Here is a 24,576-nt window from a genome sequence, read left to right as displayed (position 1 = left end):
TGTTATCAGTTAGAAGAAGGAGAGAAAGACTATTTCAGAAGCCAGGAGTACAAGTACTGTATGCACAAGTAAGTTACACATCTTCAAACATATATAATGTTGGTGTCTTTTTGTGCATATACCTAAATTGCCTCGTGTTTTTCATGTTGCAACTTGATCGTGAAAATTAAACAAATAATGCTAAAACCATTGTTGTCAAATCGCAAATCAAATTGTGAATCGTTTTGCTAAAATAGTGAGTCATGAATCGTATCGAATCATGAATCGTTAGATTCATTTTATTTAACATAATATATAATTTTATACTTATATTTATATACATATAAAAATACACCGTGTTTAAAATGAAATAAATATCAAGATAACTAAATTGTACAATTGGTTGATCTTTTATTTTTATTTTTAAGATTTTGTTGCACGAATCGAGTTGTATTTCGTGAAACTCGTATTGAATCATTAATCGTAAGATTCTAACAACTATGGCTAAAACCATGAGTTTGTTCGTTAGAATTGTTTTCATTCTTTTTATCTGAACAAAGAAAAATGTATGAGAGAATGTGTTGAGGGTACTCAACCTTTAGACAATCAAAGCCAAGGAAAAAGAAGGGAAGGGGGTGAACGGGAAATGGACAAGAAGTTTGAATGAAAGGGATCCAACATCCTTAATAGAAGACACAAAAATCATCCAGACCCAACAACTAAAATGCAACAACATTGCACCAACTTCACATTAGGTGCTTGCTCTATTTCTAACATCGATTTCTATTTATCTCCACCAACTTAACCAACAGCAACAACATGAGTGATTTTTGAATGCTTCTCCTTGAATTGCCTCGTGAACTCTTCCATGAAAACAAAAAAATTACTAACAAGTGTCTTGCGTAAAACTATTCCCCCATTATAGGATTGCTCAACTGAACACGCAACCTTTCCCTTCTCCTTGCACAAACTGAACATGGAATCCTTTTCAATTCCCTTTCCATCCTAGAAAAAAATTTCTTTTCCCTTTTGCTTCTTACTCTTGCAAGTCTCATAAAGCTCTGTACAATCATTTTTCTTCTCGTACACCTTTTTATTAACATCAACCAATTCTTTCACCTTCATAACCAATTCTTTGAACTTTCTTTTTTACTCGGGCAACAACCTTTATCATTAGTAACAGTGAAATTTTCAGCCTTACTAGTTCACCCCTCTCTCACTCTCTCCATTAAAAATTTTGCTTTAATTGTCATTGCTATTGTCTTATCAACCGATATGTTTCTTTAATACTTCAGTTTCTATAAAGCCTATGATTGATATTCTGGACAAAGTAGTTTGGATGCCCTTGTCAAATCGATTGTATTCTACTAGTCTAAGACACTCTATACAAGATTGTTTGGTTCAACCAAACCATCCCAAAATATGCCTTTATATTGTTGCTTTGTTGTCATGGTAAATTGTCTACCAGAGATAGATTATTAGAGGGGGGAATGGAGATTGATCCCATATATATGTTGTGTGGGGATGCTGTTGAATCTTGTCAGCACATATTTTTTGTATGTTCATACTCTTCAGTCATTTGGAAGGCCAACATATAATGTTTTAGGGTGATTTCATGATGGAATAGAATGTCTATTTCTTTGCTTTGAGGATGGAGTAGGTATTCCCACTTACGTAAGTTGTATTGTACCAAACAAAGGAAAGGAAATATGAAGCTAGAATGAGCACTCCATTTCAGTGTACCAGACATTTCATAAGTGTGATAAGTCAACCATTTAATATCCTTGGTTGACAAAATTAGAGGTCTAACATGAGCATTGATGCAACTAGTTCCTTATTTCTTTCTTCTTTTTACCTCCCTCCCTCTCTCTCTCTCTCTCTCTCTCTCTCTCACACACACACGCACACACACACATAATGAATCTTTTTGTTCTTTTCTTTTCCGTCCTCGATCTTTCCCAAACAAGAGGGGACGTTTAGCACAATCTTTTCTCTCTCAAATTATATAAACAATAAGGATACCACTATTCTTTCTCGTCTTCTCTTTACTTCTCTCTCCTACCTAATCTTTTTTTTTTTTTTTTTTTTTTTTTCTCTCTCCTAGTTTCTCAAATGGACCATAAGAGCCAAAATACTCTATTGTAGAAATTGTAAGTAGTGCAAACAGGAAACAAGATGCATGAAAACCCGATTATCTATGAAGCATGAACACCTCTCTGAAGGCAGTGTATGGGTGTCCGACACATGTAGGACAGGGACACATGGTGGACACTCTGTCTAAGGTGTCCGGAATTTTTTTTGATTTTTTTTTCCAGCCGGACACTTTGCAGACATGCTCAGACACTCGAGGAACATGTTTGCAGTACGTTTGGGACACTGCAGGGAGAGAGAGAGAGAGAGAGTCGCTCACTCTGTAAACCCTAGGCAAAGCTGTCAAAGCATTTGAAGGGCCCTATTGAAGCAATCGTAGGTAGATTCTTCGTCTCTCTTCTTCTTTTCTTCGTTCTTCTTCTCTGCTTCGCTTTTTTCTTCTTTCTTTTTTTTGCTTTCTCTCTGTTTTTTTTGTTTCTCTCTTCTCTGTTTCTTGGTTTCCCCCCCCCCCTCTCTCTCATTTCTCTTTAATTATATATTTGTTAAATTTGATTTTTTTTTCCCTTTTATAAGGTCAGCCACTGGAGAAGTGAACAAAAATTTGCTACCCCTCTATTTTTTAGTATTGGCCCTCTTTTCTTGAACATGCATAGAACAAATTAATTTTATTTGATGAAAATATAAATTTCTTGAAATTGCTGAATTTATTTTATTGGGTAAAGTGCTTTTTTTGAAATTGCTTTTTTTTAATTACTTTTCAATACTTAATAAAAATTTTGAAAATGTACTCATGTCCCCTATTTTTTGAAAATTTGCTTGTCCGTGTGTCTGTGTCGTGTCACGTCCGTGCTTCTTAGCTGATTATAAAGGTTAAACTCTAGAATGTTGAAATCTAGTTAATGTACAAAAAAGTGAATGAGTGTTGATCCAAGTTGGGGGCATGAAAGCATAAAGGGGGTGATAAAATCTACTGTTATGGTTGGTAGCAAAGGCAAGATTGCTTGTTGTATAAAGGAGATACACCTTAGATGGATTGTAATTGTGAGCAAAAATTTGTCTAACTTTGGTCGTTAGTGGTTGAGATTTTGTTACAGATACACTGCTACAAGCAGTCTCTTTTGTGATATGTAAAGGCAAGATTGCTTGTTATGTAAAGGAGATATACCTTGGATTGGAATTGTGAGCAAAAATTTGTCTAGCTCTGTTTGTTAGTGGTTGAGATTTTGTTACAGTTACATTGCTACAAGTAGTCTCTTTTAAGATATGCCCGAGATGGTCTGCATTGTGAGAAAGAATTTGTCTAGATGGCCCTTAGTAGCTGAGACTTGTTTTTTCAGCTAACTTGCAACTGGCGATTGACTGAATAAAATGCTTTTTAACTTAGGAAACCCCTTTGGTACACACCAATATGCACCTTCGTGCACTTTATTCTAGTTATGTTACTTTTGTGGCAAATGTTATGTAATCTTCCGGTAGCATTATGGAAATTTATGGTTTAGATATGAAGCTACACATTTTTGTTGCAATGTTACTCATTTTTGTGGTAATATTGCACATTTTGGATTAAAAATGTTTCCATGAAACAATGCACAACATTACCACAAAAATGCTTAACTTCATTTTTGAACCATAAATTGTCGTAACTCTATAGAAGATTGTGTAACATTTGCTACAAAAGTGCGCAACATATACCCGAAAAATGCGTAACAAGGTGTATCGAAGGGTTTTCCATCATTTGCAAATCAAAGGCATGTAATATGTGTGAGAATATATTAGTGTATTTATTACATATATTATGAGATTGTGTAAATATTATGTGTAATTAAGCATTATTCGTATTTCCTTTTTTAGTCTTAGGGTTAGAGTTTTATATAAGATGATGTACTCTTTGTATTACAACATATTAAAATATACAAGTTATTTCTTCAAAAACTTACAATATGGACATATCATTGCATTCTCGAGAGAAATGCATTTGGAAAACGACTGCTCTTAATAGGATGAATTCTGAAGTTGTAAAGCCTAGTGACTAATTCAGACAGGGCATCAAATGTTCCAAAGTTGTGTTTCCCTTCATAACAAACAAAGATTGCAAGGTAGGTATTATCCAACATTGGTTGGGACACAAAGGTTGGTTTGTTAGTGAGGAATGTCAGAAAATGATTCATGTAGCCGACTCCAATTGATTAGGACACAAGACATAGTTGGTTTGATTTTGTACTGCCCTTGGACCACTTCAAGATGAGTAGCTAAGCTGTTGTGTTGAGGAATGGAGACCTTGATGATATCAATTATCTATGGTCTAGCCTTCCATCTTTTGCAGCTTATCTTTTTCTTTTCATGATCAACTTCAAAAATCAACCATTCTCATGGTTGGCCAAATGTTGGTTTTCAATTACATGGACCTAGTGGATGTGGTATTTACATAATCAAGACAATCATTGCCTTCTTTAAAAGGGCCCAGGCATAGTGAGCAACTGATGATTGTAACTGGTTAAGGAAATATCAATTTTCCTAAGTGGAAGTGCTTCTCCAGGGTTAAAAAGCATTAGAGATTCATTGTGAAGTTCTCTTGCATGGAGCAAGAATTATTGTATAACCTTCAGGGCCGAAAGCCATCTTTGAGCCAAAATTGCAGCCCTTCTGGCTATATTTGGTCTAGGGATGTTTAAAATGTTTAAAACATAATTCTTTCTGATGCTATTAGATATTCTTTTGCAAGTAAAAGAAAATGTGAAAACGTTGGGTCCCTTTGGTTTAATTTTAGAATTATGATTTAGTGTGGAGTTGTGTTTTGAGTTTTTGAATCATGATTTGAAATGAAAAGAGAAAATTTGTTTGACTATGAGTTTTGAAAATAGTTTTGGGATGATTTGTAATTTTTTATTTATTTTTTGTTGATTGATTGATCAATAGAATGTGAGAGGAGAGATGAGAGAGAAAAAGTAATTTTGATTGATTGATTAATAATTAATAAAAAAGAAAGAGAAGAAAAGAGAAGAGAGGACAGGAGTTTTGAAAGTAATTTTGAGTTGTATTTTAAAATTTTATTTGGTTATGAGTTTTGATTCAAATCAAGATTTAAAAACAGAGTTGAGTTTTGAAAAGTAAATCAAACACTATCAATATTTTTCTTGGTATACATTTTCCCAACATTGTATATCAAGCTATACAGCACTCTCTTTCACATGCAATATCGTCTTACGCATGGAGAGAAACAAAAACCAAGTAGACCTCAAACAAACAAACATACCAAATGCAAACAAAGATATTTGAACCCAAGACTTCCTAGAACCAAACCTCTAATACTATGTTAGATCACCACCAACTATCCTAAAAGCTTAGGTTGCTAGAAAATAGGCCCAACATTGTATGTTAAGTTATGAAGCACGAGTACGAGTACGGGTACGAGTACGAGTACTAGTATTGGTACGGGTACGTTGATACGATAAAATTAAAAAAAAGTAGGATACGGGTACGGCTTTGGTACGTTTGTAAAAAAATATTTTTAATTTGGAGTAATGCAAAAATTGATTAAATAGATTAATTTGTTAAGATCCAACCTACAATTAACATTTAATACCAAAAATAAAGGTATAAATCAAAATTAAATATTATTATATTAAGTGCTTGTTTGGCATAGTCTATAAAAGACAAAAAGCCAAAAAGTTACTAAAAAAGCCAAAAGTTATCTCTATTTACCAAAAAAAGTACCAAAAAAAAAAGTACAAGCCAAAATTGTTCCCTCCAGTACAAGCTGATGTGTGGCCCCATGGGGTACTTTTCATATATCTTATGAAAAAATTAGATATATTGTTGAAATTGAATGTATAAAGAGAAATAGAGAATTGTATTATTGATGTAATATTGATTGATATTTATTACAATGATTCATGATTCCTATATATAGAAGAGGGTGAGTGTGTAGTAGGTAAGGAGTAGGTGAAGTGGAGGTGGTAGTGGTGTAGTGGGTTAGGTTTAGTGGAGTAGGTGAGGTGGTAGTGGTGTAGTGGGTTAGGTTTAGTGGAGTAGGTTTAAGTGGGTGAAGTAGGTGATAGGTTTTAACAGCCCCCCGCAAACTCAAGGGGGATAGGAACTAGCCAACTTGAGTTTGGAGAGAGTAACAAAACAAGAAAATAGACGAATACATAAAAGAAAAGAGGATAGGAGACACTGTATGGTCGTGTCAGACCGATGGTGAAGACACTGTATGGTGGTGTCATAACGTTGTAGAGGACACTGGATGGTTGTGTCAGACCGATGTAAAAGACAGTTTATGGGGTCATGTCGGACCGTTGTAGCAGACAATGTTGTGATAGTTGTTGTGACAGTTTACGAAGTCTTGCTGAACCCTTGTAAAAAATAACTGAAATCAATGTCAGGACAGTTTACAGAGTCTTGTCGGACCCATGAAGGAGCTAATCGGAATTAATGTCGGGACAGTTTACAGAGTCTTGTCGGACCCTTGAAGGAGCTAACCGGAATCAATGTCGGGACAGTTTACAGAGTCTTGTCGGACCCTTGAAGGAGCTAACCGGAATCAATGTCGGGACAGTTTACAGAGTCTTGTCGGACCCATAAAGGAGCTAACCGGAATCAATGTCGGGACAGTTTACAGAGTCTTGTCGGACCCTTAAAAAGTCGCACCCTCAAAAGGTGTGCCCAATCTAAAAAACGTGCCATCAAAAGGCGTGCCATCAAAAGACGGGCCATCAAAAGGCGCGCCCATTCCATAAAAAGGTGTGCCGGACATGATGGCGAGACACGTGACCACATTGGCTTGCGCGCCCGTTTTGTCTTCTGGCGTCAAGTGGCGCGCGATGCGCGCGTCTGCCTCTTCATCATGGTCTTTATAAACCGAAGCGGAGGCTGAGGCTTGAAAGCATAACTAACCAGTGGAAACCTCTTCGTTCTCTGAGAGAGATTTCTGAGAGAGATACTCTGTAATACTCTGTTTTCTGAGAGAGATTTCTGAGAGAGATACTCTGTAACACTCTGGTGTCTCTGTTTTCTGAGAGAGATTTCTGAGAGAGATACGCTGTAACACTCTGTTTTCTGAGAGAGATTTCTGAGAGAGACACTCTGTAACACTCTGTTGTCCAGAAAATGACTTCGTCTTCCCGTGGTCTGCTCACTCTCTTTCCAGACCTTAACGAGTCAACAAGAGAGATAACTGGTGCGGGGGCCAGTGAACCTCAACCAAGCGCCCCAGGGTTTGCTCCGTTGAACTTTCCTATGCGGTCTGTAGAGCAAAAAATGGCAGTGCAAACTGACATTGAAGCCAATCAGTATACATTGAAGTCATGTGTGGAAACCATGACTGCGGTCACAAACCTGTCGCACCGGCTGCAGAGTAGGACAAATGAGGTGCAGCATTTAAACGCCCAACTGGCTCTGCTCCAGCGCATGTATAAGGATGCGCGAGCAGAGATAAGTGTGCTAAAGGCGGAAAACAAGGAGCTGAAGCGGAAGGCCACCGTGATGTTCCGATTTGGAGGTCCGCCATATGCTGTAGTGGAGGAGCAGGGTGGAGTGATCGTGCCCAATGGATTGGGAAACATAGAGGCAACACCGTCAAGGGCCGCCCAGGACGGAGGCAAGAAGAAAAGAACGGCGGAATAGGCGAAGAAGTGTGGTCGATGGGTGGCCGGCTGCAGAAAAGAAAACAAATCTTTGGGTGTTTTGTTTTGATTGATTGTGTGTGGTTTTTTTTTTTTTTTTTTTTTTTTTTTTGATCGGGGTTGATCCCTGAGATGAATAAAATATGGTTTGGTGTGCAAAGCTATATTATTATTTTTATTTTTATTTTTATTTTTATTTTTATTGTGAAAAATGGAACATAAAAAAGATAAGATAAATAAATAAAAAATTCTATTTTGTGGTGAGGGAGTCGGTGAGGGAGGTGCAAAAGGTGATTAAAAGAAATAAATAAAGAGTGTGATGATGGATGTGGGTATAGATGTAATAAAGGAATGAAAAGAAAGAAATAAATAAAGAAAGAAAAGAAAGAACAGCGTGTGACTTTGTTGTTTGAGAGAGAGAGACCGTGGGTTTGGTCTCACCAAAAATCAGAAAGATAGAGAGAGCCCCCCCTGTTTGGTTTTCTCTTTTCTTCTTTATGCTCCTTAAGAGGCACAGCCAACGCACAGATGGAAAGACCTAACAAAGGCCCTGCGGGCATTATTTTGCGAGTAGCTGCCAATCTTATACCAAATACAGACGCAAAGAGGAAGGTGGATCCAAACGCAAGGGCATCCCCTATTTCCTTCATCTCTGATGCTTGCATAAGAAAGTAAGCTGCAGCCATTAGAGATCCACCAGTAAGGCCTCCTAGAAGCGATCCTTTGCTTCCTGTTCTTGTATAGGCAAAAAGACCACCAACAAGGAGAAGCACTCCGTAGGCTGCAGAGGTAGCAGGGGCAAGGTCTCCGCCCAGTTGAGAGTTGCATCGATGAAAGGGACCACTAGTAGTACAAGTGGACTCAGAATTTCTGTTGAAGAGGAGGCATTGTCTTTGTCTTCCCCTGAAGCTAAAGCTAGGGCTTGTGGAAGAAATGCCCGAAAATCTCCTTCTTCTTCCTGTACTTCCTCTCAGATCGAGAATCGACGACAATGGAAATATCGGAGGCGTATTTGTAGCTGCAGCTGGTATTACTATTAGACACACACAGCGACACTGACAGGACGCCATCGTCCCCCCCAATTGACGGCGGCGCAACCTCCCTCCTCAACCAGGTACCAAACGCTGAACCCAACCAAGTCAGAAAAAGCAAAATACGGTGTGCTGTCTGTGGTTTGTGCACTCAGCAGGTTGAAGAAAGGAAATTTCAAGGTACGTGTAGAAAATTTTAGCAGACTAGGTTGAGGTCCGGCGGACGGCTAAGGTGAGGTTGCCGCCCGCCGGTGAAGCGAAAATATTAGGTTCTAAACCTGCTCTGATACCATGTTGAAATTGAATGTATAAAGAGAAATAGAGAATTGTATTATTGATGTAATATTGATTGATATTTATTACAATGATTCATGATTCCTATATATAGAAGAGGGTGAGTGTGTAGTAGGTAAGGAGTAGGTGAAGTGGAGGTGGTAGTGGTGTAGTGGGTTAGGTTTAGTGGAGTATGTGAGGTGGTAGTGGTGTAGTGGGTTAGGTTTAGTGGAGTAGGTTTAAGTGGGTGAAGTAGGTGATAGGTTTTAACATATATATATTTATTGAACTGGAGGGTACTGTTGGGCCCGTGGAGGCCCACCATGAGTCCCGTTTCGATAATCTGAGTCGTTCAATGTGTAAAACTCGTCGAGTACTATATGCTTGTAAAAAAATCACGTTGATCGGATATCGATAGCTATGTGATCAAATCAGATTTTTGTCAGCCATTTATTTTTCACAGTCCATTTTTTTTCATACAAAACTGATTTGATCACATAGCTATCGATATCTGATCAACGCGATTTTTTACAGGAATATAGTACTCGACGAGTTCTACACATTGAACGGCTCGGATTATCGAAACGAGACTCGTGGAGAGCCCTTACGGACCCAACAGTACCCTCCAGTCCAATGAAGGACTAGAGCGAAGCCACATCTTATATATATATATATATTATCTTCTGAAGGCACCATCGCATTTCAAAGCAATCTGTACTGCACTATTCAACCGTCATTGTCAGTAGCATAGGGCATAGGGGTAATACGGTAATTTTGCTATTTTATACAATTTTTTAATACTCATTTTTTAGTAAAAAGTTACCACAAACAATCATCTTTTTTTCCTCTACTTTTTTATCCCAAAAGTACACTTATATAGTTCATCACAAACAACCCCTAAATAACTTACAAATGATAACTTAATTTTAAATCATACTAAAGCATAAAACTAAAAATAAAAAAGAAGTCTAGTGAAATGAATTTTATCTCTATAATTTAAGAAAATATTGTTTCGACTGAGGTACGGTATGACTTGGGTATATACTAGGTATGTTTAGGTACGCTAAAAATTAAGAAGAAAAAATTTGGATACGTGTTTCGTGTACCCGATACGTATGCAGAAGTACCCATACGATGTACCATACGCCAGTAGGTGCTCAGTACGGGTACACCATGTTTGTCAAAGTACCCATGCTTCATAGATGTTAAGCTATTCAACAACATTCACCCTTTCTCAAAGCTACAGCGGTAGCCACTCACTACTTTCATAGTTGCCTTTTGGCTAGCAAGGAAAAATGTGATTTTCCTTGAATGTGGTAATACTTGGCCCAAGGGGACTGGACTTGTGAAAAATGGCATGTAAATCATACACTTGTCCCTTTAGGAAGCTGTTTAGAGAAAACACTCCGGAGAAGATGATCATCATTAAAGTAAGGGCAAAGACTATGAAGAATAGATCTTTTTGTTTACAAAGATTGATTAATTTCTCTTTTCTTTTCTTCTGTTGACTTTAAAGATTCAAGGAAGTTTTGTTGGTATATTTATTTTTGCCAATTTTCATACAGTATTTTTTTGGATTTAGATTTCATGGATGGATTCTTTCACTTCTATGATAGTTATAGTACTTAATAATTGAAAGAATTCCATGAGAATTTGGACTTTATCTCAAGTCAATTCTTGATTCTTTGACAATGGATGCAGGGGTGCCATATGCTTTAAAGTTGAAACTATGAAATTATGGTTCTAGATTGGTGGCATCAACTATTATAATGGTTATTGTGACTAATAATGTCACACAAGATAAGCACACCATTCGCCTGTTGGCCGGGCCGGGCGAATCAAAGTTCTCCTAGAACTGGTTCAATGCCCCTAGTCTGTAGGAGAGGGTTAAAAGCATGCTAAGTGGCCTTTTTCGTGCTTTATTATTGCGAGCTTAGTTCGAAGCTTTTGTGTTAGGAAAGCGGCTGTGTGCAAAATTTATAGTTTCAATATGTATATAGGTACTTTGAAATCATTAAACCAAATTTGTCCTAGTATATTACATGGAAAAACATATTAATTTTTTTTTTTTTGGTGAATCTATTGAAATTGTAAATTTAACTTATTATACTGAAAATTCTCTTAAGGAAGTTGAAAATTATGTTAAGGTTGCAAATGAACCAAATTGTTCGAACAACTTGCGATTGGGTCACTTATATGCTCATACAAGCTTGTTCAATAAACAATTAAACCGGGCTCCAGGATTCTTTTGAAGCTCATTATGTGAAAATAGTCGTGCATAATAAGAGCTTGAGAATCCCATTCTATTAAAAGAGCCATGCATAATTAGGCTGAAGCTTGGCTTAATTAGGTTCAGACAATAATTTTTTTCTCCACTCGTAGTAGGCATACTTGTTTGAGTGGACATGGACCTAAGGCCTGTCTTAGACCCAATTTATCCTCATTATTTCTCAATTTTTGTTATTTGAGAAGCTGTTGCAACAATTTGAATTCCTTCTTGTGTTTTTCCTTAAACCTTGCATGATATATATCTCGAAGAAGCTCATTTTGTTGAAGAGTCACAAATTTTTCTCTAGTATGTATCCATTTTTCTTCTTTGAGAAGTACTTAGTAATTGAATCCCTTGTTCTGTTATTCCTAATAGGACAATCCTAAGCTTTGAGTTTTACTTTTGTCTTTCAAGTCCTTGCTTCCCAAATTAAACCTTTTGGTTGATTTGCTTTATGTATTCAATATGTTCTCAATCAAAGTTAAGTCTTTTCGGTCCATTAATCAATTTCTTAGTGATTGATGATTCTGAATTAAACTTTCTTATGGCAATAACTAAGATTTTGACCAATGGAAATCTACTCAATCCTTTTTACAATTTCTCTAATCAGTTTAGATCAGCGTTGTCAAAAGCGCGCCTAGGCGCAAGGCGCATACTGCTCCCAGGCGAGGGGCGTTGAAGATGTCGCGCGCCTTAGGCGCGACTGGAAGCAGGCGAGAGAGGCGCAAGGCTCGCGCCTAGGCGCGACTGATTTTTATGCCCTAATCTTTGATCTAACAGCTGTGGTGTGTGTTCAGAATGACTCTAACCACAGAGGATTACAACTTATATACACTACGAACCCCATACGACTGAAACGAAGCCCTAAATCTGTGTCGTCTCTTCGGCTCTCCATCTCTCGACTTCGATTCGACTTCGACTTGGACTGGGTTCCTTCTTCGACTTCGACTTCGACTTCGACTTCGACTTCAACTTCCAGGTGCGGTACACTCTCTCTCTCTCTCCCCTTCTACCTTCTTTGACTTCGATCGTCTCTCTCTCGCCCTCCTTCGACTTTGATCGTCTGGACTGTGTCGTCTTCATTTTATTTTTATTTTTCTCCTCCTTCTCTCCTTTTTTTCTCTTCTTCGACTTGGACTTTGTTGTCTCTTCTGCTCTGCCCTTTTTTCTTTTTTCTTTTTTTTTTGGCTCAATTATTTATGCCTTTTTTGAGTCTCTGTTAAAACAAAAAAAAATAAATACAAAATATTTATGCCTTTGTCAATTAAATATTTTAACAAAAAAAATATTTTTTTAAATAAATACAAAAAATAAATACAAAAAAAATATTTTTCATTAATTTTCTATTATATTAATTAATTAATTTTCCATTACATTAATTAATTTTAATTTTTCATTACATTAGACAATTAATTAATTAATTGTATTAGTCTTCATTGTATTAATTAATTAATTGTATTAGTCTTCATTGTATTAATTAATTAATTGTATTAGTCTTCATTGTAATTACACGCCTGCTCTAATCAGTCTTCATTATATTAATTAATTTTCCATTAATTAAATACAAAATTAATTAATTAAATATTTTTCATTATAAATACAAAATAAATATTTTCCATTATAAATACAAAATAAATAGCTAAATCATCAAGATTAACTCCACTTCAATTAATAGATGAAGAGGAAGCGGGCTCAGATGACACAGAGGAGGAAGATGTTGAGGGATACAAATCAACTGATGGAGAAGAAAATGATAGTTTGCTTGCCGTTGATGTTGAGGATGATGATTGACTGACTGACCTAACCTACCATTTCTTTTGGTGTTGATGTTTTAAGTGTTAAGACATATATTAGTATTTGTTGGATATTTATGTTTTGGATGTTTAGTGTTTATGTTTATGTTTTTGGATGTTTGAAATGTTATGTAATATGCATTTTCATGGCTTTGAGAATTATTCTATATTTTGTCTTGAATCTTGATTACTTTTTATTTTTAAAAAAATTGTCTTAGTACTATGAATGATTAGTTTATGTTAATTTTTCTATTTTTTACTAAGACTCTGCGCCTTATTTCAATAAAGCCCGCGCCTCGTCTTGCGTCTTGCGCCTAGGCCCCGAGAGACCTTCAGCGCCTTAGTGCACCTTGAGCCTTTAAAAACACTGGTTTAGATAATAATGTTAACATTATCCAATAATTGTGCTCAACAATTCCTTATAAATTATAATGTCGATCAAGATATTGTATTAAGGATGACCAACTTAGCATGCATTCATCGCATGCATTCAAGATATGTAAAGTAAAGAGTAAATAATGTAAAGATGATGAACACAAAGATCTATGGTTGCTTGGCATAACCTTTGTGCCTACATCCACTCTCTGCCTCCCTTTGCGGTGTAATCCACTAACCAAACGGGTTTTCTTGAGATTAATTAAAACCGTTACAGCCACCCTTGAAAAAACCTTTACTTTAACACCAGGAACAATAAGGTTTTCTTGAGAAAATTTCATTTTTACCCTTATACTTTGCCTTGATTTTCAATTACACCCCCAGATTTTGAATAATTTAATTTTATCCCCAAGGTTTTTGAAATCGCATCATTTTTACCCCTACCGTCACATTTGAAACGGAAAACATTAAAAAAATTACATTGGCCCCAAATTTCAAAAGAAAGATGAGAACTCACCCTCTTTCATCACCACCACTTCTAGCCCTTCTATCTCCTTTGTCATAACTCCGTTTTGCCTCATTTTTACCATATTGGATTCACCTCATTGCCTAATTTGCTTATCAGCTCTCACACGTCTCGTTCTTCCTTTTTTTGTATACCGTCGGAACTCCAAAAGTTGATAATAAAAAGAATTTTTCTTCCTATTTTCGATTTTTCTTTGAGCCATCTTTCGGACTTCATATCTTTCTCTGTTCTTGATAGTTCTACTTCATTCTTTCACTATTCTCTTCACCTCACTTCTTACTTCGTCCTACACTACCTCACTTTCTCACTTCTTCATGTAATGGGCGGTTTCGGTATGTCGAAAGTTGTCCGAAAACTAACTTTCAAAATTCCGAAGCATTCATCTTTTGTTTCTTTCTTCAGCATCTTCCTCATTCTTCTTCTTCTTCTTCTTCTTCTTCTTCTTCTTCACTTATAATATGATGTGGAGCATGGTTCTAGGTAGTGAAGTTGATGAAGAGATGATATGTATATATATTGATAATTGATATGGGTTTGAGAGAATATTGAGTGAGTGAATTGGGGTTTGAGAGAAGTTAATGAAGAGATGATATGTACACATATAATTGTTGAGCTAAAGTATTTGTGAGCACAACTAAATAAGAGATGAGGATTTCTCAATTTTGATAGAACTAAGATTATGATGCAGTTATGGATTTTCAATAACCTTGGTTGCTTATTGAAGAGGAAGAGAAACAGAGATTGAGATGTCGGGTTATAGAGAGAGTCTTCAATTGGGTCTTTGAGAAGCTCGGAGGAGAGAGATTGGGCGATCTCTGTTTTTGGGTTTTCTGGGTCGGTGTCAGAGGTGGATGCTAAGGGCCTGGAGGAGGAGAGAGAGAAAGTAGGTGGCGGAGTGGTGGTGGTGGTGGTGGTGGTGGTGGATGAGAGAGAAAGAAGGGTTTGGAGAGAGAGAGAGGTGAGGATGAAGAAGACAATGAGGTTGTTGTATTGAAGATGAAGATGAAGAGAAGGAGCCAAGGAAGAGAAAGAGGAGAGAGGATGAGTTTGGGTAGAAGAGGGTGTGCTTGCATCTTTCTTTTGAAATTTGGGGCCAAAATGCAATTTTTTTTAACCTTTTTCGTTTCAAATGTGACAGCAGGGGCAAAATTGATACGATTTCAAAAACTTTGGGGGTAAATTTGAAATTATTTGAAGTCTAGGGGTGTAATTGATCAACAAGACAATTATAGGGGTAAAAATGAAATTTTCTCGGTTTTCTTGGCTCATCTATGTTAAAGCATCCTACTCAAAACCAATTGGCTACGAGTGGAGCGGCCTCTCAAATTAACTAAGTTTGGGTTGCTTAAAGAGAGATCATATGGGACAAGTCTAACACTCCCCTACACATGCAGCCCAGATAGCATATGGAGGTGACAGAGGGATAAGAGATGAGAGATTAGACTTCGGTGGAGAATTGACCCACTAGAGACCACCCAAGACTCAGCTTTGATAACGTGTTAAAGCATCTAACTCAAAATCAATTAGCTGTTGAGGATATAATATAAATAATAAAGTTGTTTCTCTCTCTAACAGCTTAAGCTTTTAGATGAATTGGTGGTCAACAATTTAATATGGTATCAAAATAGGCAATAGATCATGTGTTTGAACCTCACTGCCTACCTGACAATCAAAAATACTTGCACGTGTTTGGCCTTCTTATAAAGGAGAGCATGACCACAAGTGAGGGGGCACATTCAATCCGTATGCAAATCAAGAATAATAGGCTTTCAAAAATACCATTGTACCTCTTTCGAGGCACAATTTGTTACTCATTTGTTTCATCTCATCTCTTTGATTATCAGTTTGATTTGGATTGGCATCATTGCTCCTTCCAATGAAGAAATTGATTCAGAGTAGCATCATTGCTCCTTCCAATTGAGAAATTGATCTCGGTTTCTTCACCAAAAATTCGAAGCACAAACCCTATAATAGCCAACTCCACGGCCTCGATCTCGTTGAGCTATTCACACAAATCAAATGCTAATATCACAGGACAGTGCACCAGTGTCAATCAACAAAACCAGATTTCAGTGACACTTGTTGATAAACCCAAAGAAGAATAGAACCATAACAGCAGAGACCCAAATTCCACCCAGCCAGACCCAATTTCACAATCAAGAAACAATCCAATATCAACTCACAGCAATATTCGAGGAACAAGAATTATATAAGCAATATTCAAGAACTCAATATGAACTCAGTTACGCAATTGATTCAGAACAGTCCCAATGAAAGGAAAAAAATCGAATCAACATACCATAAGTCGATCAACCAGTCTTCTTCAAAACTGATTCGAATAGTCGCCAAAACAAAATCGAATCAAGAGCGCAAGTTGGTTCAACCAGATTTAGGTCACAATAAAGTGTTACCACAAACCTCAAGCCAGAAATTCCATGCACGAACAGATCGCGGCAAGAGATCTTTGAATCGAAGTTTAGAGTAGAAGTCCAGGTACGCGAGATTGCACTGTGCAACTTCGTCAATCTGATTCCAGAATTCAAAGTCGACCAATCAACTTGCAAAATCAGTCTTCCAATCATTTTGCGAGCCCAAATGTCACGAACCCGAAAAGTCGCAAACTCAAATCGATGAACCCAGATGTTACGAACTCGAATCGTCTTCCACTTCGAATCACGAAATCAACCCTTGTGACTTCACAACTTTAGTTCTCAAAGAGCAATCAAATCATAATTGTGTTCGTCAAAATGGAAGTCAACTCGTCACACCCAGAGAAGCTAGACAGAGTTGATTGTTGATCTAGGGTTGCGCCTCAGCATCTGAAGCCTAATGTTGATTTTGTGATGGAATCCAAGTCTGATGTCGATTCTGCGAAGTCGATCAAAACTGAAAGTTTGATCTAGAATCTATGAAGTTGACTTTCAATCAACAACGAAGGCCCAAATCAGGTACATGAGTTCCATGGTATATGAAGCTCCATGGTGTCGAACTTCATCTACGATCAAGTTTCAAAGTTGAATTTCGAAGAAGAATCAAGTCGTGATTTGCAATGGGGTCATCTCTGGAGTTTTTGGTAGATTCGAACACGAATCAGTGTTGTCCTTCAAGAACTTAGATTGCAACTATTCAGAGGGTTGCGATTTGAAATCGCATGCGACTGTTGCTGCAACTTGAATTGACCAAAACAGTGAAATAGGGTTTCGATCAGGTGCATACTTTGCTCTCAAATCTGGAAGAATAGGATCCAAACACTAGGTTCTAATACCAAATAATGCAATCCATATGCAAATCAAGAATCAAGAGAGAGAACACAAATGCCCCAATTAGGGGTAAAACCCCTAAGGGCTAGAGAGAGAAACCAAGCTCAACTCTATTCATAATGTATATTCTTTAATCAAAAGCGGAGTACAATGAGTATTACATCACGTATTTATAGACTACAACTAATAGGCTATTTAACATACACTTAACCTATTTATTCTACTACATCACATACAATATAAATAATCAAGTTGTTCCTATCTCTAGCAGCTTTAGCTTTTAGATGAGTTGGTGATCAATGATTTAATAAAAAAACCAACCACCGCAAAAACTCAATCCTAGAAACACTTTACAAGGAGGCTAACCTGGAGTTCCAAGGATGTCTCTGTGTGAGGCTAAGTGTAGAGGTGTGATCGTAATACTGTATACAATCAAAGTGTATAACACAGATAATAATTTATGCCTTTTATGATATCTTCATGACTGCAAGAGGAGCAAATTCTCCACCCAAAGGTGTAAAAGTCTCTCAAGCTCACTCTTTTACACGAGGTGAGTAACCGCTTTGGAAAGTGGTTTGGAGAGTGTATATGCACTCTTATAGATTTTTATATTCAAAGATACTAAATGAGGGCATTTGATATATATTGCCTTAGCCCAACAACAGTTAGCGAAGTTTTGTTTTTTTATAAAAAAAAATGCTAGCATAGTTGACCACATTGACTTAGATGGTTAGTCATCTGTGGTTTGGCCTTGTTGCCTACCTCTGGTCGACCACGCTCCGCTGCATGGTCGATAAAGTTGAGAAATTTAGGCTTGTGTAGCCTTTGCTTGTCCTATCCTAAGTCATCACCTTTTCCAAAGCCTTCTTCCTGTCAATGAAGCTCTTTCATAGCACTCCAATGATGTCAATAAAGATCTCCCATAACATTTCAAACTTAATAGGGTAATGTAGACAATTCAATTGTCTCATTTGGTGCAAGTTTTTGTAAGCTAAAGTTGATAATTAGAAAGAGAAGATAAAAAAATCCTCACCCAGCTTTCGATAATGTTTATTTAAGCTATGATTACCTCATAAGTTGTAAAATGAAGTTTCATCAAATACTTGGGTATATATCCCCAAAATTTAAAAAATAAGTAAATTGTAAGCAACCCCAATAAGCTGTACAAAACAGGAATAATGTGCTCTCCTCATGGTAGTGGCTTGGGTTCTATGTAAGCTTTGCATATAGAAGTCATGAAATTTCCAACCTATTGCTATTACTAACACTACACACTTTCTTCTGTTAAAGGTTTCTTGGACTGTCTCAGATTTCTCAGTTAGGTATTTAAAAGCTAAATATATATATCCAAATTATGGATATGCTTGAAAACAGGGACAAAGCTAGAAATTTGTTTTTAAGGGAGGGAAAATGAAATGTAACAAAAAAATCTTTTATCGAAAGAAATTTTTTGACATGAGCTTTGGGGGGGGGGGGGGGGGGGAACTAATAAGAGAAATCAATAAATTTGTATCAATCACTTTTTAATACATATTCCAGTTATTTCATAAAATTTTTGAACTATATAAATATAATCTTGTCCATTTGAAGGCATTTCATTAATTGATACAAATACAAATTCTATCTTATGAATAATTTAAAAAATAATGAAATCAATAGGATTGATACTATTATATAATATGCAAGTAGTTTGGGGTCATCTTATATGCATTGTAAGAATACTTATATAGGGAATTAATAGGAAATTTCTTTCAAAATTATTTCATATAGAATATCGAAGTGTTCATAAAGCATGGGCCTAAGTGATAATTTTGAAAAGGTTAGGGGGTGCCATGGCCACCCTTGGCGGCCCCCCTAACTTCGTCCCTACTTGAAATTGTCAAACAACTATTCAAGTTTAACCTAGGAGATTAAGTATCCAAAACAAATATAATATGAATATGACTACGTTGCTGAAGTATTTGAGTTTCCTAGGGTAGAACATAATTATCTTCACTCTGGTTATTCCTTTATCTTGAAAATATATATATTTTTTTGCTGGTTCAATGCTGTTTTGTCATTGTATTGAATCTTCAATAGTTTAAAGGTGGGTCATGAGTTAGATTTTAGGGTATGAATAGAAGTGGAACATTTTCCAATGTTTGAGCATGGTAGGTTAAAGGGTAGTTGTGATCTATGAAGCACGGATACTTCAAAAAGGGTGACGTATCCGTATCGGATACTTATCGGATACCGATACTCCTCGGATACTCGCGGATACGTATCGAATACTTCTTAAAAGTATCAGATACTTCTTAATTAATTTTTTATTAATTTTGAAGTATCGGATACTTAATTTTAAAGTATCGGATACTCGAAGTTATATATTACTTATAATATTTTGTTTAGTTCTTTGATAAGAGGAATATAGTGAGAGTTAAAGTAATAGAATTTGTCAAATTGATGTATCCTTGTTGTCTCTCTCACTTCTCTCTCGCTTTTTCACTCTCTCACGTTTCTTCTCTCTGCTCTCATTCTTTTTTTGGTGTTGGCATGTAAGGATGATGTTTAATTTGAATTTGCATTTGCATTTGCTTTTGCTTTTGCTTTTAGTTTTGGATGTTTTATGAATGTTTGAGCACTTTTAGGTTAATAGGAATCCCTCTGCTTATTTATTAATTTACTTTAAGTTTTATTTTCATGCATATTACATTATTAAAATTATATTAAAAAAAAAAATTATGAATGTATCCCCGCTGTACCTGTATCGTACTTTTTCAAATTTTGACATATCGCCATATCCACATCCCCATATTACCATATTCGTATCCGTGCTTCCTAGGCTATCATTGATGATTTAAAAAAGTATATTTGCTGAAATTTTTATTTAAGAATGGTTTTTTGGCTTTAGCTAAGGTCTTGTGATATTCAATGATGAAGGGGAACAAGTTGAAGCTATTGACCTTGAAGACTCTTAGTTTTATAGGAATCTTTCTTCTTTATCAAGTTGTCTTTTGCTTTAGGTTTTATTTTTATGCATACTGCATTACTAAAAATTGTTAAAATAATATTTTTTACGAACGTATCCCCGCCGTACCCGTATCCTAGTTTTTCAAATTTTGTCGTATCGCCGTATCCGTATCGTATTGTATCTGTATCCTGTATCCTGTATCTGTATCCGTGCTTCCTAGGTTGTGATATTTAGGCAGTAAAATATGCATTTTTGACATCTATCTGTACTATTATTAAGTGAAGGCCTAAATTGGTTTAGTGAATGCATAAATTGGTTTAGTGACGCCTTCTTCTCCTCATATCACGTGGTAACTTTATATATGCTAAAATAATAAAAAAAAAAAAATAGTATACACAGCGTAAGTTTTGAACCCAAGACCTTGGGTTTTATTAAGAACATACTTATCACTTAAGCAACATACATATTATGATGTTAAATTCTTTATTATTTATTTTTATTATTAATTATCTGAATTGCATATGCATTGCGTGTGCCACCCGCTAGTAGTATTTATTAGATCGTTTGATTCTTCTTATACATGTGTGCATAAATATATATATATATATATATATATGTGTGTGTGTGAGTGTGTATGTGTGTGTACATATATTACAGGTGGCAAATGGGCGGGTATGGGCAGGTCAAAACGGATTATGCATTTAAAGCAACCCAACCCAAACCCGCTCATTTAATAAATGGACTTAAACGGATTGGGTTGAATTGGATACGAGTTGGACAAATGAACTCAACTAACCCATTTACTTCGTCTATTTTTTAATTTTTTTTTTAATATTTTTTTGATGACAACGATGGAAGTGACGGAGCGGAGGTGGTGGATTGACAGTAGTAGAGGAGGAGGTGGTGTGTCGACGGTGGTGGTGATGGAGTGGTAGTGGTGGTGGTAGTGTGTCAGCGATAGTGGTAGTGGTGGTGGAATGGCAGCGGCGGTGGTGAAGTGGCGGTGGAGGTGGATTGGTGGTAGAAGTGGTGCCCATTTAGACAGGCTTAAATGGATACCCATATCCAATCCATGTAAACCCAATTTTAATTGGGTTGACAATGGGCAACCCATTTAAGCCCATTACATGGGTATACTTGGGCGGGTTCATGGGTTTGGGTTGTTTGCCACCTCTAATATATATATTTGTTATTTGATTCTTCTGTAATATGTTCTTGTGAATGTGCACATCATTTTTACAATATAAAGTGCAATTGTATGATTAGAGGCCTCAAAGAAGCAAACCCCCCCCCCCCCCCCTCCCCCCCAAAAAAAGAAGCAAAAAGCACGATCATTGTAACATTAAACCTCTATAAGAAAAACCTTGGAAATGTAGAGTTTCGAAGTTTTAAATGTAGCGTAGGGTGTAAGAAGGGCTTTGGTATAGCACATTCTATGTGATGAGTGCTTATGGGGCAAAAGGAATTATCACCAATGCCAAATGTTCATCAACTGACAATAGTGGGGTTGCAAACGAGTCGAGCCAAGCCGAGCTTTAATATGTTTGGGCTTGTTTATTAAGATTTTAACGAACTCGAGCTTGAGTTCGAGCTCAATAAAAATTTACCAAACCAAGCTCGAGCTGAGTTAACTTAGGTTTGACTCGAGCTCGAGCTCGTGCCTATTCACGAGCCTTAACGAGCTAAAAAATATATAAATTCATACTTGCATATGAAACTAAAGTTACAATTAAAACTTTGATTATACAATTATATAAACATTCTAAAAAAAAGTCAATATTTTACCAAAATAATAATATCTACTACCACTATTATATAAATGTACTATCTATAGTTAACTATTATTTACATTTATATTTTTTAAATATATAAATAACATATTTATCTTATTTTTTATACATATTTTTACATTATGTAATATATAAATAATAAATATTAAACGAGCCAGCTAACGAGCCAAGTTTTAGAATGTTTGGGCTTATTTATTAAAAATTTAATAAGCTCGAGCTCGAACGTAAAAAAAATTAACGAACCGAATTCGAACGAGCACTTACCGAGTCGAGCTCGAGTTTGTTCACGAACAGCTCTGTTCATATGTAGCCCTAGGCATTAGGAAGTAAGGTATAGGAACCAAGAAGGTGAACCTTTTATCTTTTTGTCAACATTTATGGAACGGCATTTGTTTGTATAATTGTAAAAGCTTGGTCAAAGAGGAGAATTCAATTGTTTTTCTACAGTGATATGTGAATCTCATTCAGAGTTTAAGTTGTCGATGATGGGTAAACTTTACCAAACTGACATAATTTGCGAGTTATAATGGGAAATTGTGAATTTACTTATTTTTGTTATTATTCTGCTACGTCATTGTAATTGGAGGTTGGTCAAGTGTGTGGCTGCTATATGCTTCTTGCATTGTAGACTTTACTTGAGCTGATGGAAACTTGTGCATGACAGAGGAGACTTAGGATAGTCACTTTATACTAGTATTGAATGAGGAAAAACTCGTTACCTTGCCTTCTTTTTCTTACTTGTGCCTTTTAACTGTTTTATATTCTCCTGGTAGATGTGAATATAATAGTTTGTTTAATTTTTCATATCTCAGTTTTTCTACCCCCCTTTTTAGTAAATTTTTTGAAATTGGCATTTGGTAATGTGTACTTATTTTTTGTTTACAGAAAACGAATGCATGTTTATGTTTATTTTTGTTAAAAATAAAAACCAAAAAAAATTGTTTGGTACGAACGTATGTTTTCAAAACATACAGAAACATAAACAAGAAAACATGTTTCGTGAGTTGTCAGAGAGGGTGGCTGGCAGGAGCAGGTGGGCCAGTGGGAGGAGGTTGCTGGAGGTGGTGGCCAGCGGGAGGGGGAGGCCGGGATGGGGTGGAGGAAGAGGATAGAATGAAAACTGTTTTCAAAACAAGTGAAAACACAATTTGTTTTATTCCTAAAATTTTGTAAGACTTGAAATTGTTTGCACTCTTTTGGATTCAAAAGAGCTGTCAAACGTGTTTTCATTTATAGTTTTCAAATCTATTGAAAATAAAAACAGAAAATAATAAACATAAATGTTACCAAACATTAATTCTTGTCTCTCCTAATCTGGCAGGTTATCATTGGGAGAGAGCCTGGATGGTGTAAAAGGTTCCTTCAACTACTAGACGAATCGAATATAAAGTGGCAACTGTGTAGTCCGATTGTGTTGGTTGTGTTGAGTGTCTGTTTTTCAATCAAAAAACACCGGCTTGTATATTTATGTATTGGAATTTTTTCTCATTCCTTTGTTTGACAATTTGTTTTATTTCTGATGTTTGAAGCAATCTTCAAATTGATGCAATTCAGCTAGAGTTCAGACAGATCCTAGTTCACTTGATGTCCAACAGAGGTAGTAAGTACACACTTTAGACCCATGTCATTGTGATATATGTATGTACCAATCAGACCTGACCTAATTTTTAATGTCATAATTAGGGCATCACCTGTTCTAACATTTTACCCATAATATCAAAATTTAAATTAGTAGAAACTTTTGAAAAATCTCCACTCTTTTACTCAGAGAGACTATTTAACTTATTACATTGATTGATGATTCAAGCAACTATAGCTTGCTCTCTCTATGAAGTTTGCTCACTCCCTCTCACTCTCCCTCTCCCTCTCCCTCGCCTTCTCCCTCTCTTTTAACTGAAAGCCATCCATTCCATCTCTCTCTCTCTCTCTCTCTCTCTCTCTCAAATTTGTATTCAGGTTTTTGTAGGGAACAAATGTTTCTTGATTTCGCTCTTTTTGGCTATCAAAATCAGTTCCTTTGATTTTTTACTCTACCTCTACAAGTTTCATTTTTCTTGATAATCCTTGGCAATTCCTAATTTCTCTCAATATAATCCTTTAATTGTCACCGTCTATAATTTTTTCTTTATTTTGTGCCAAAATTCAAAAAGAGAACAACACAGCCACATATATATATATATATATATACACATATATAAGAACCGCTCAGATGTTTAAGGTTTATCTTTTCTTTTCAATTTTATCCTTTCATTTTGAATAATTTACTAATGGTGGCCTATATGTTGAGCGAAAGTTTTTTTTGTAATTACGTAAATATTTTTGATCAATTATGCAATAGGTTTTTTCATAGTTACGTAAACATTGTTGGTCAATTATGAAATAGGTTTTTTTTCGTAATTACGTAAATATTTTTGATCAATTATGAAACATAATTTTTTTAATTTTTAACAAATTATAAGCACACCTATAAAGTTTGTTTAGGTCTTATAATACTAGAAATTACAACTATTATCTGTTATAAATTTTAATTGAACATAATACTCCAGGAAAAAAAAAACCTATTCTCTTATGTAATAATAAATTATCAAAATTGTTTATTAAAAAATATTTCTCATATT

General features: G+C 35.9%; 1 protein-coding gene and 1 long non-coding RNA gene across 5 annotated transcripts in view; both read left to right on the top strand.

Annotated features, from left to right (window-relative positions):
- Nucleotides 1-23,526, top strand: part of LOC114278564 (uncharacterized) — a 36,173-nt gene extending 12,647 nt beyond the window's left edge. Inside the window, exons 6-8 of one of the 4 annotated variants that reach the window (XM_028220642.2) lie at nucleotides 10-68; nucleotides 2,295-2,449; nucleotides 23,280-23,526. In XM_028220642.2, the coding sequence (XP_028076443.2) occupies nucleotides 10-68; nucleotides 2,295-2,403 (168 nt within the window). In that variant the 3' untranslated portion in view covers nucleotides 2,404-2,449; nucleotides 23,280-23,526. Of the gene's footprint in view, nucleotides 1-9; nucleotides 69-2,294; nucleotides 2,450-9,529; nucleotides 9,759-12,939; nucleotides 13,239-23,279 lie in introns of those variants that run through there. The other 3 variants (XM_028220643.2, XM_082868290.1, XM_082868289.1) reach the window with 3 other exon arrangements.
- On the top strand, nucleotides 7,569-9,076 carry LOC145790452 (uncharacterized). The gene is made up of 2 exons (XR_014329168.1): nucleotides 7,569-8,366; nucleotides 8,472-9,076. It is a non-coding gene; the product is annotated as an uncharacterized LOC145790452 (long non-coding RNA).
- Nucleotides 23,527-24,576: the final 1,050 nt, after the last annotated feature.

Source organism: Camellia sinensis, chromosome 5 (genome assembly GCF_055761805.1).
Source record: "Camellia sinensis isolate YWXY chromosome 5, ASM5576180v1, whole genome shotgun sequence".
Taxonomy (NCBI): domain Eukaryota; kingdom Viridiplantae; phylum Streptophyta; class Magnoliopsida; order Ericales; family Theaceae; genus Camellia; species Camellia sinensis.
This window is presented reverse-complemented; position numbering and strand designations above follow the sequence as displayed.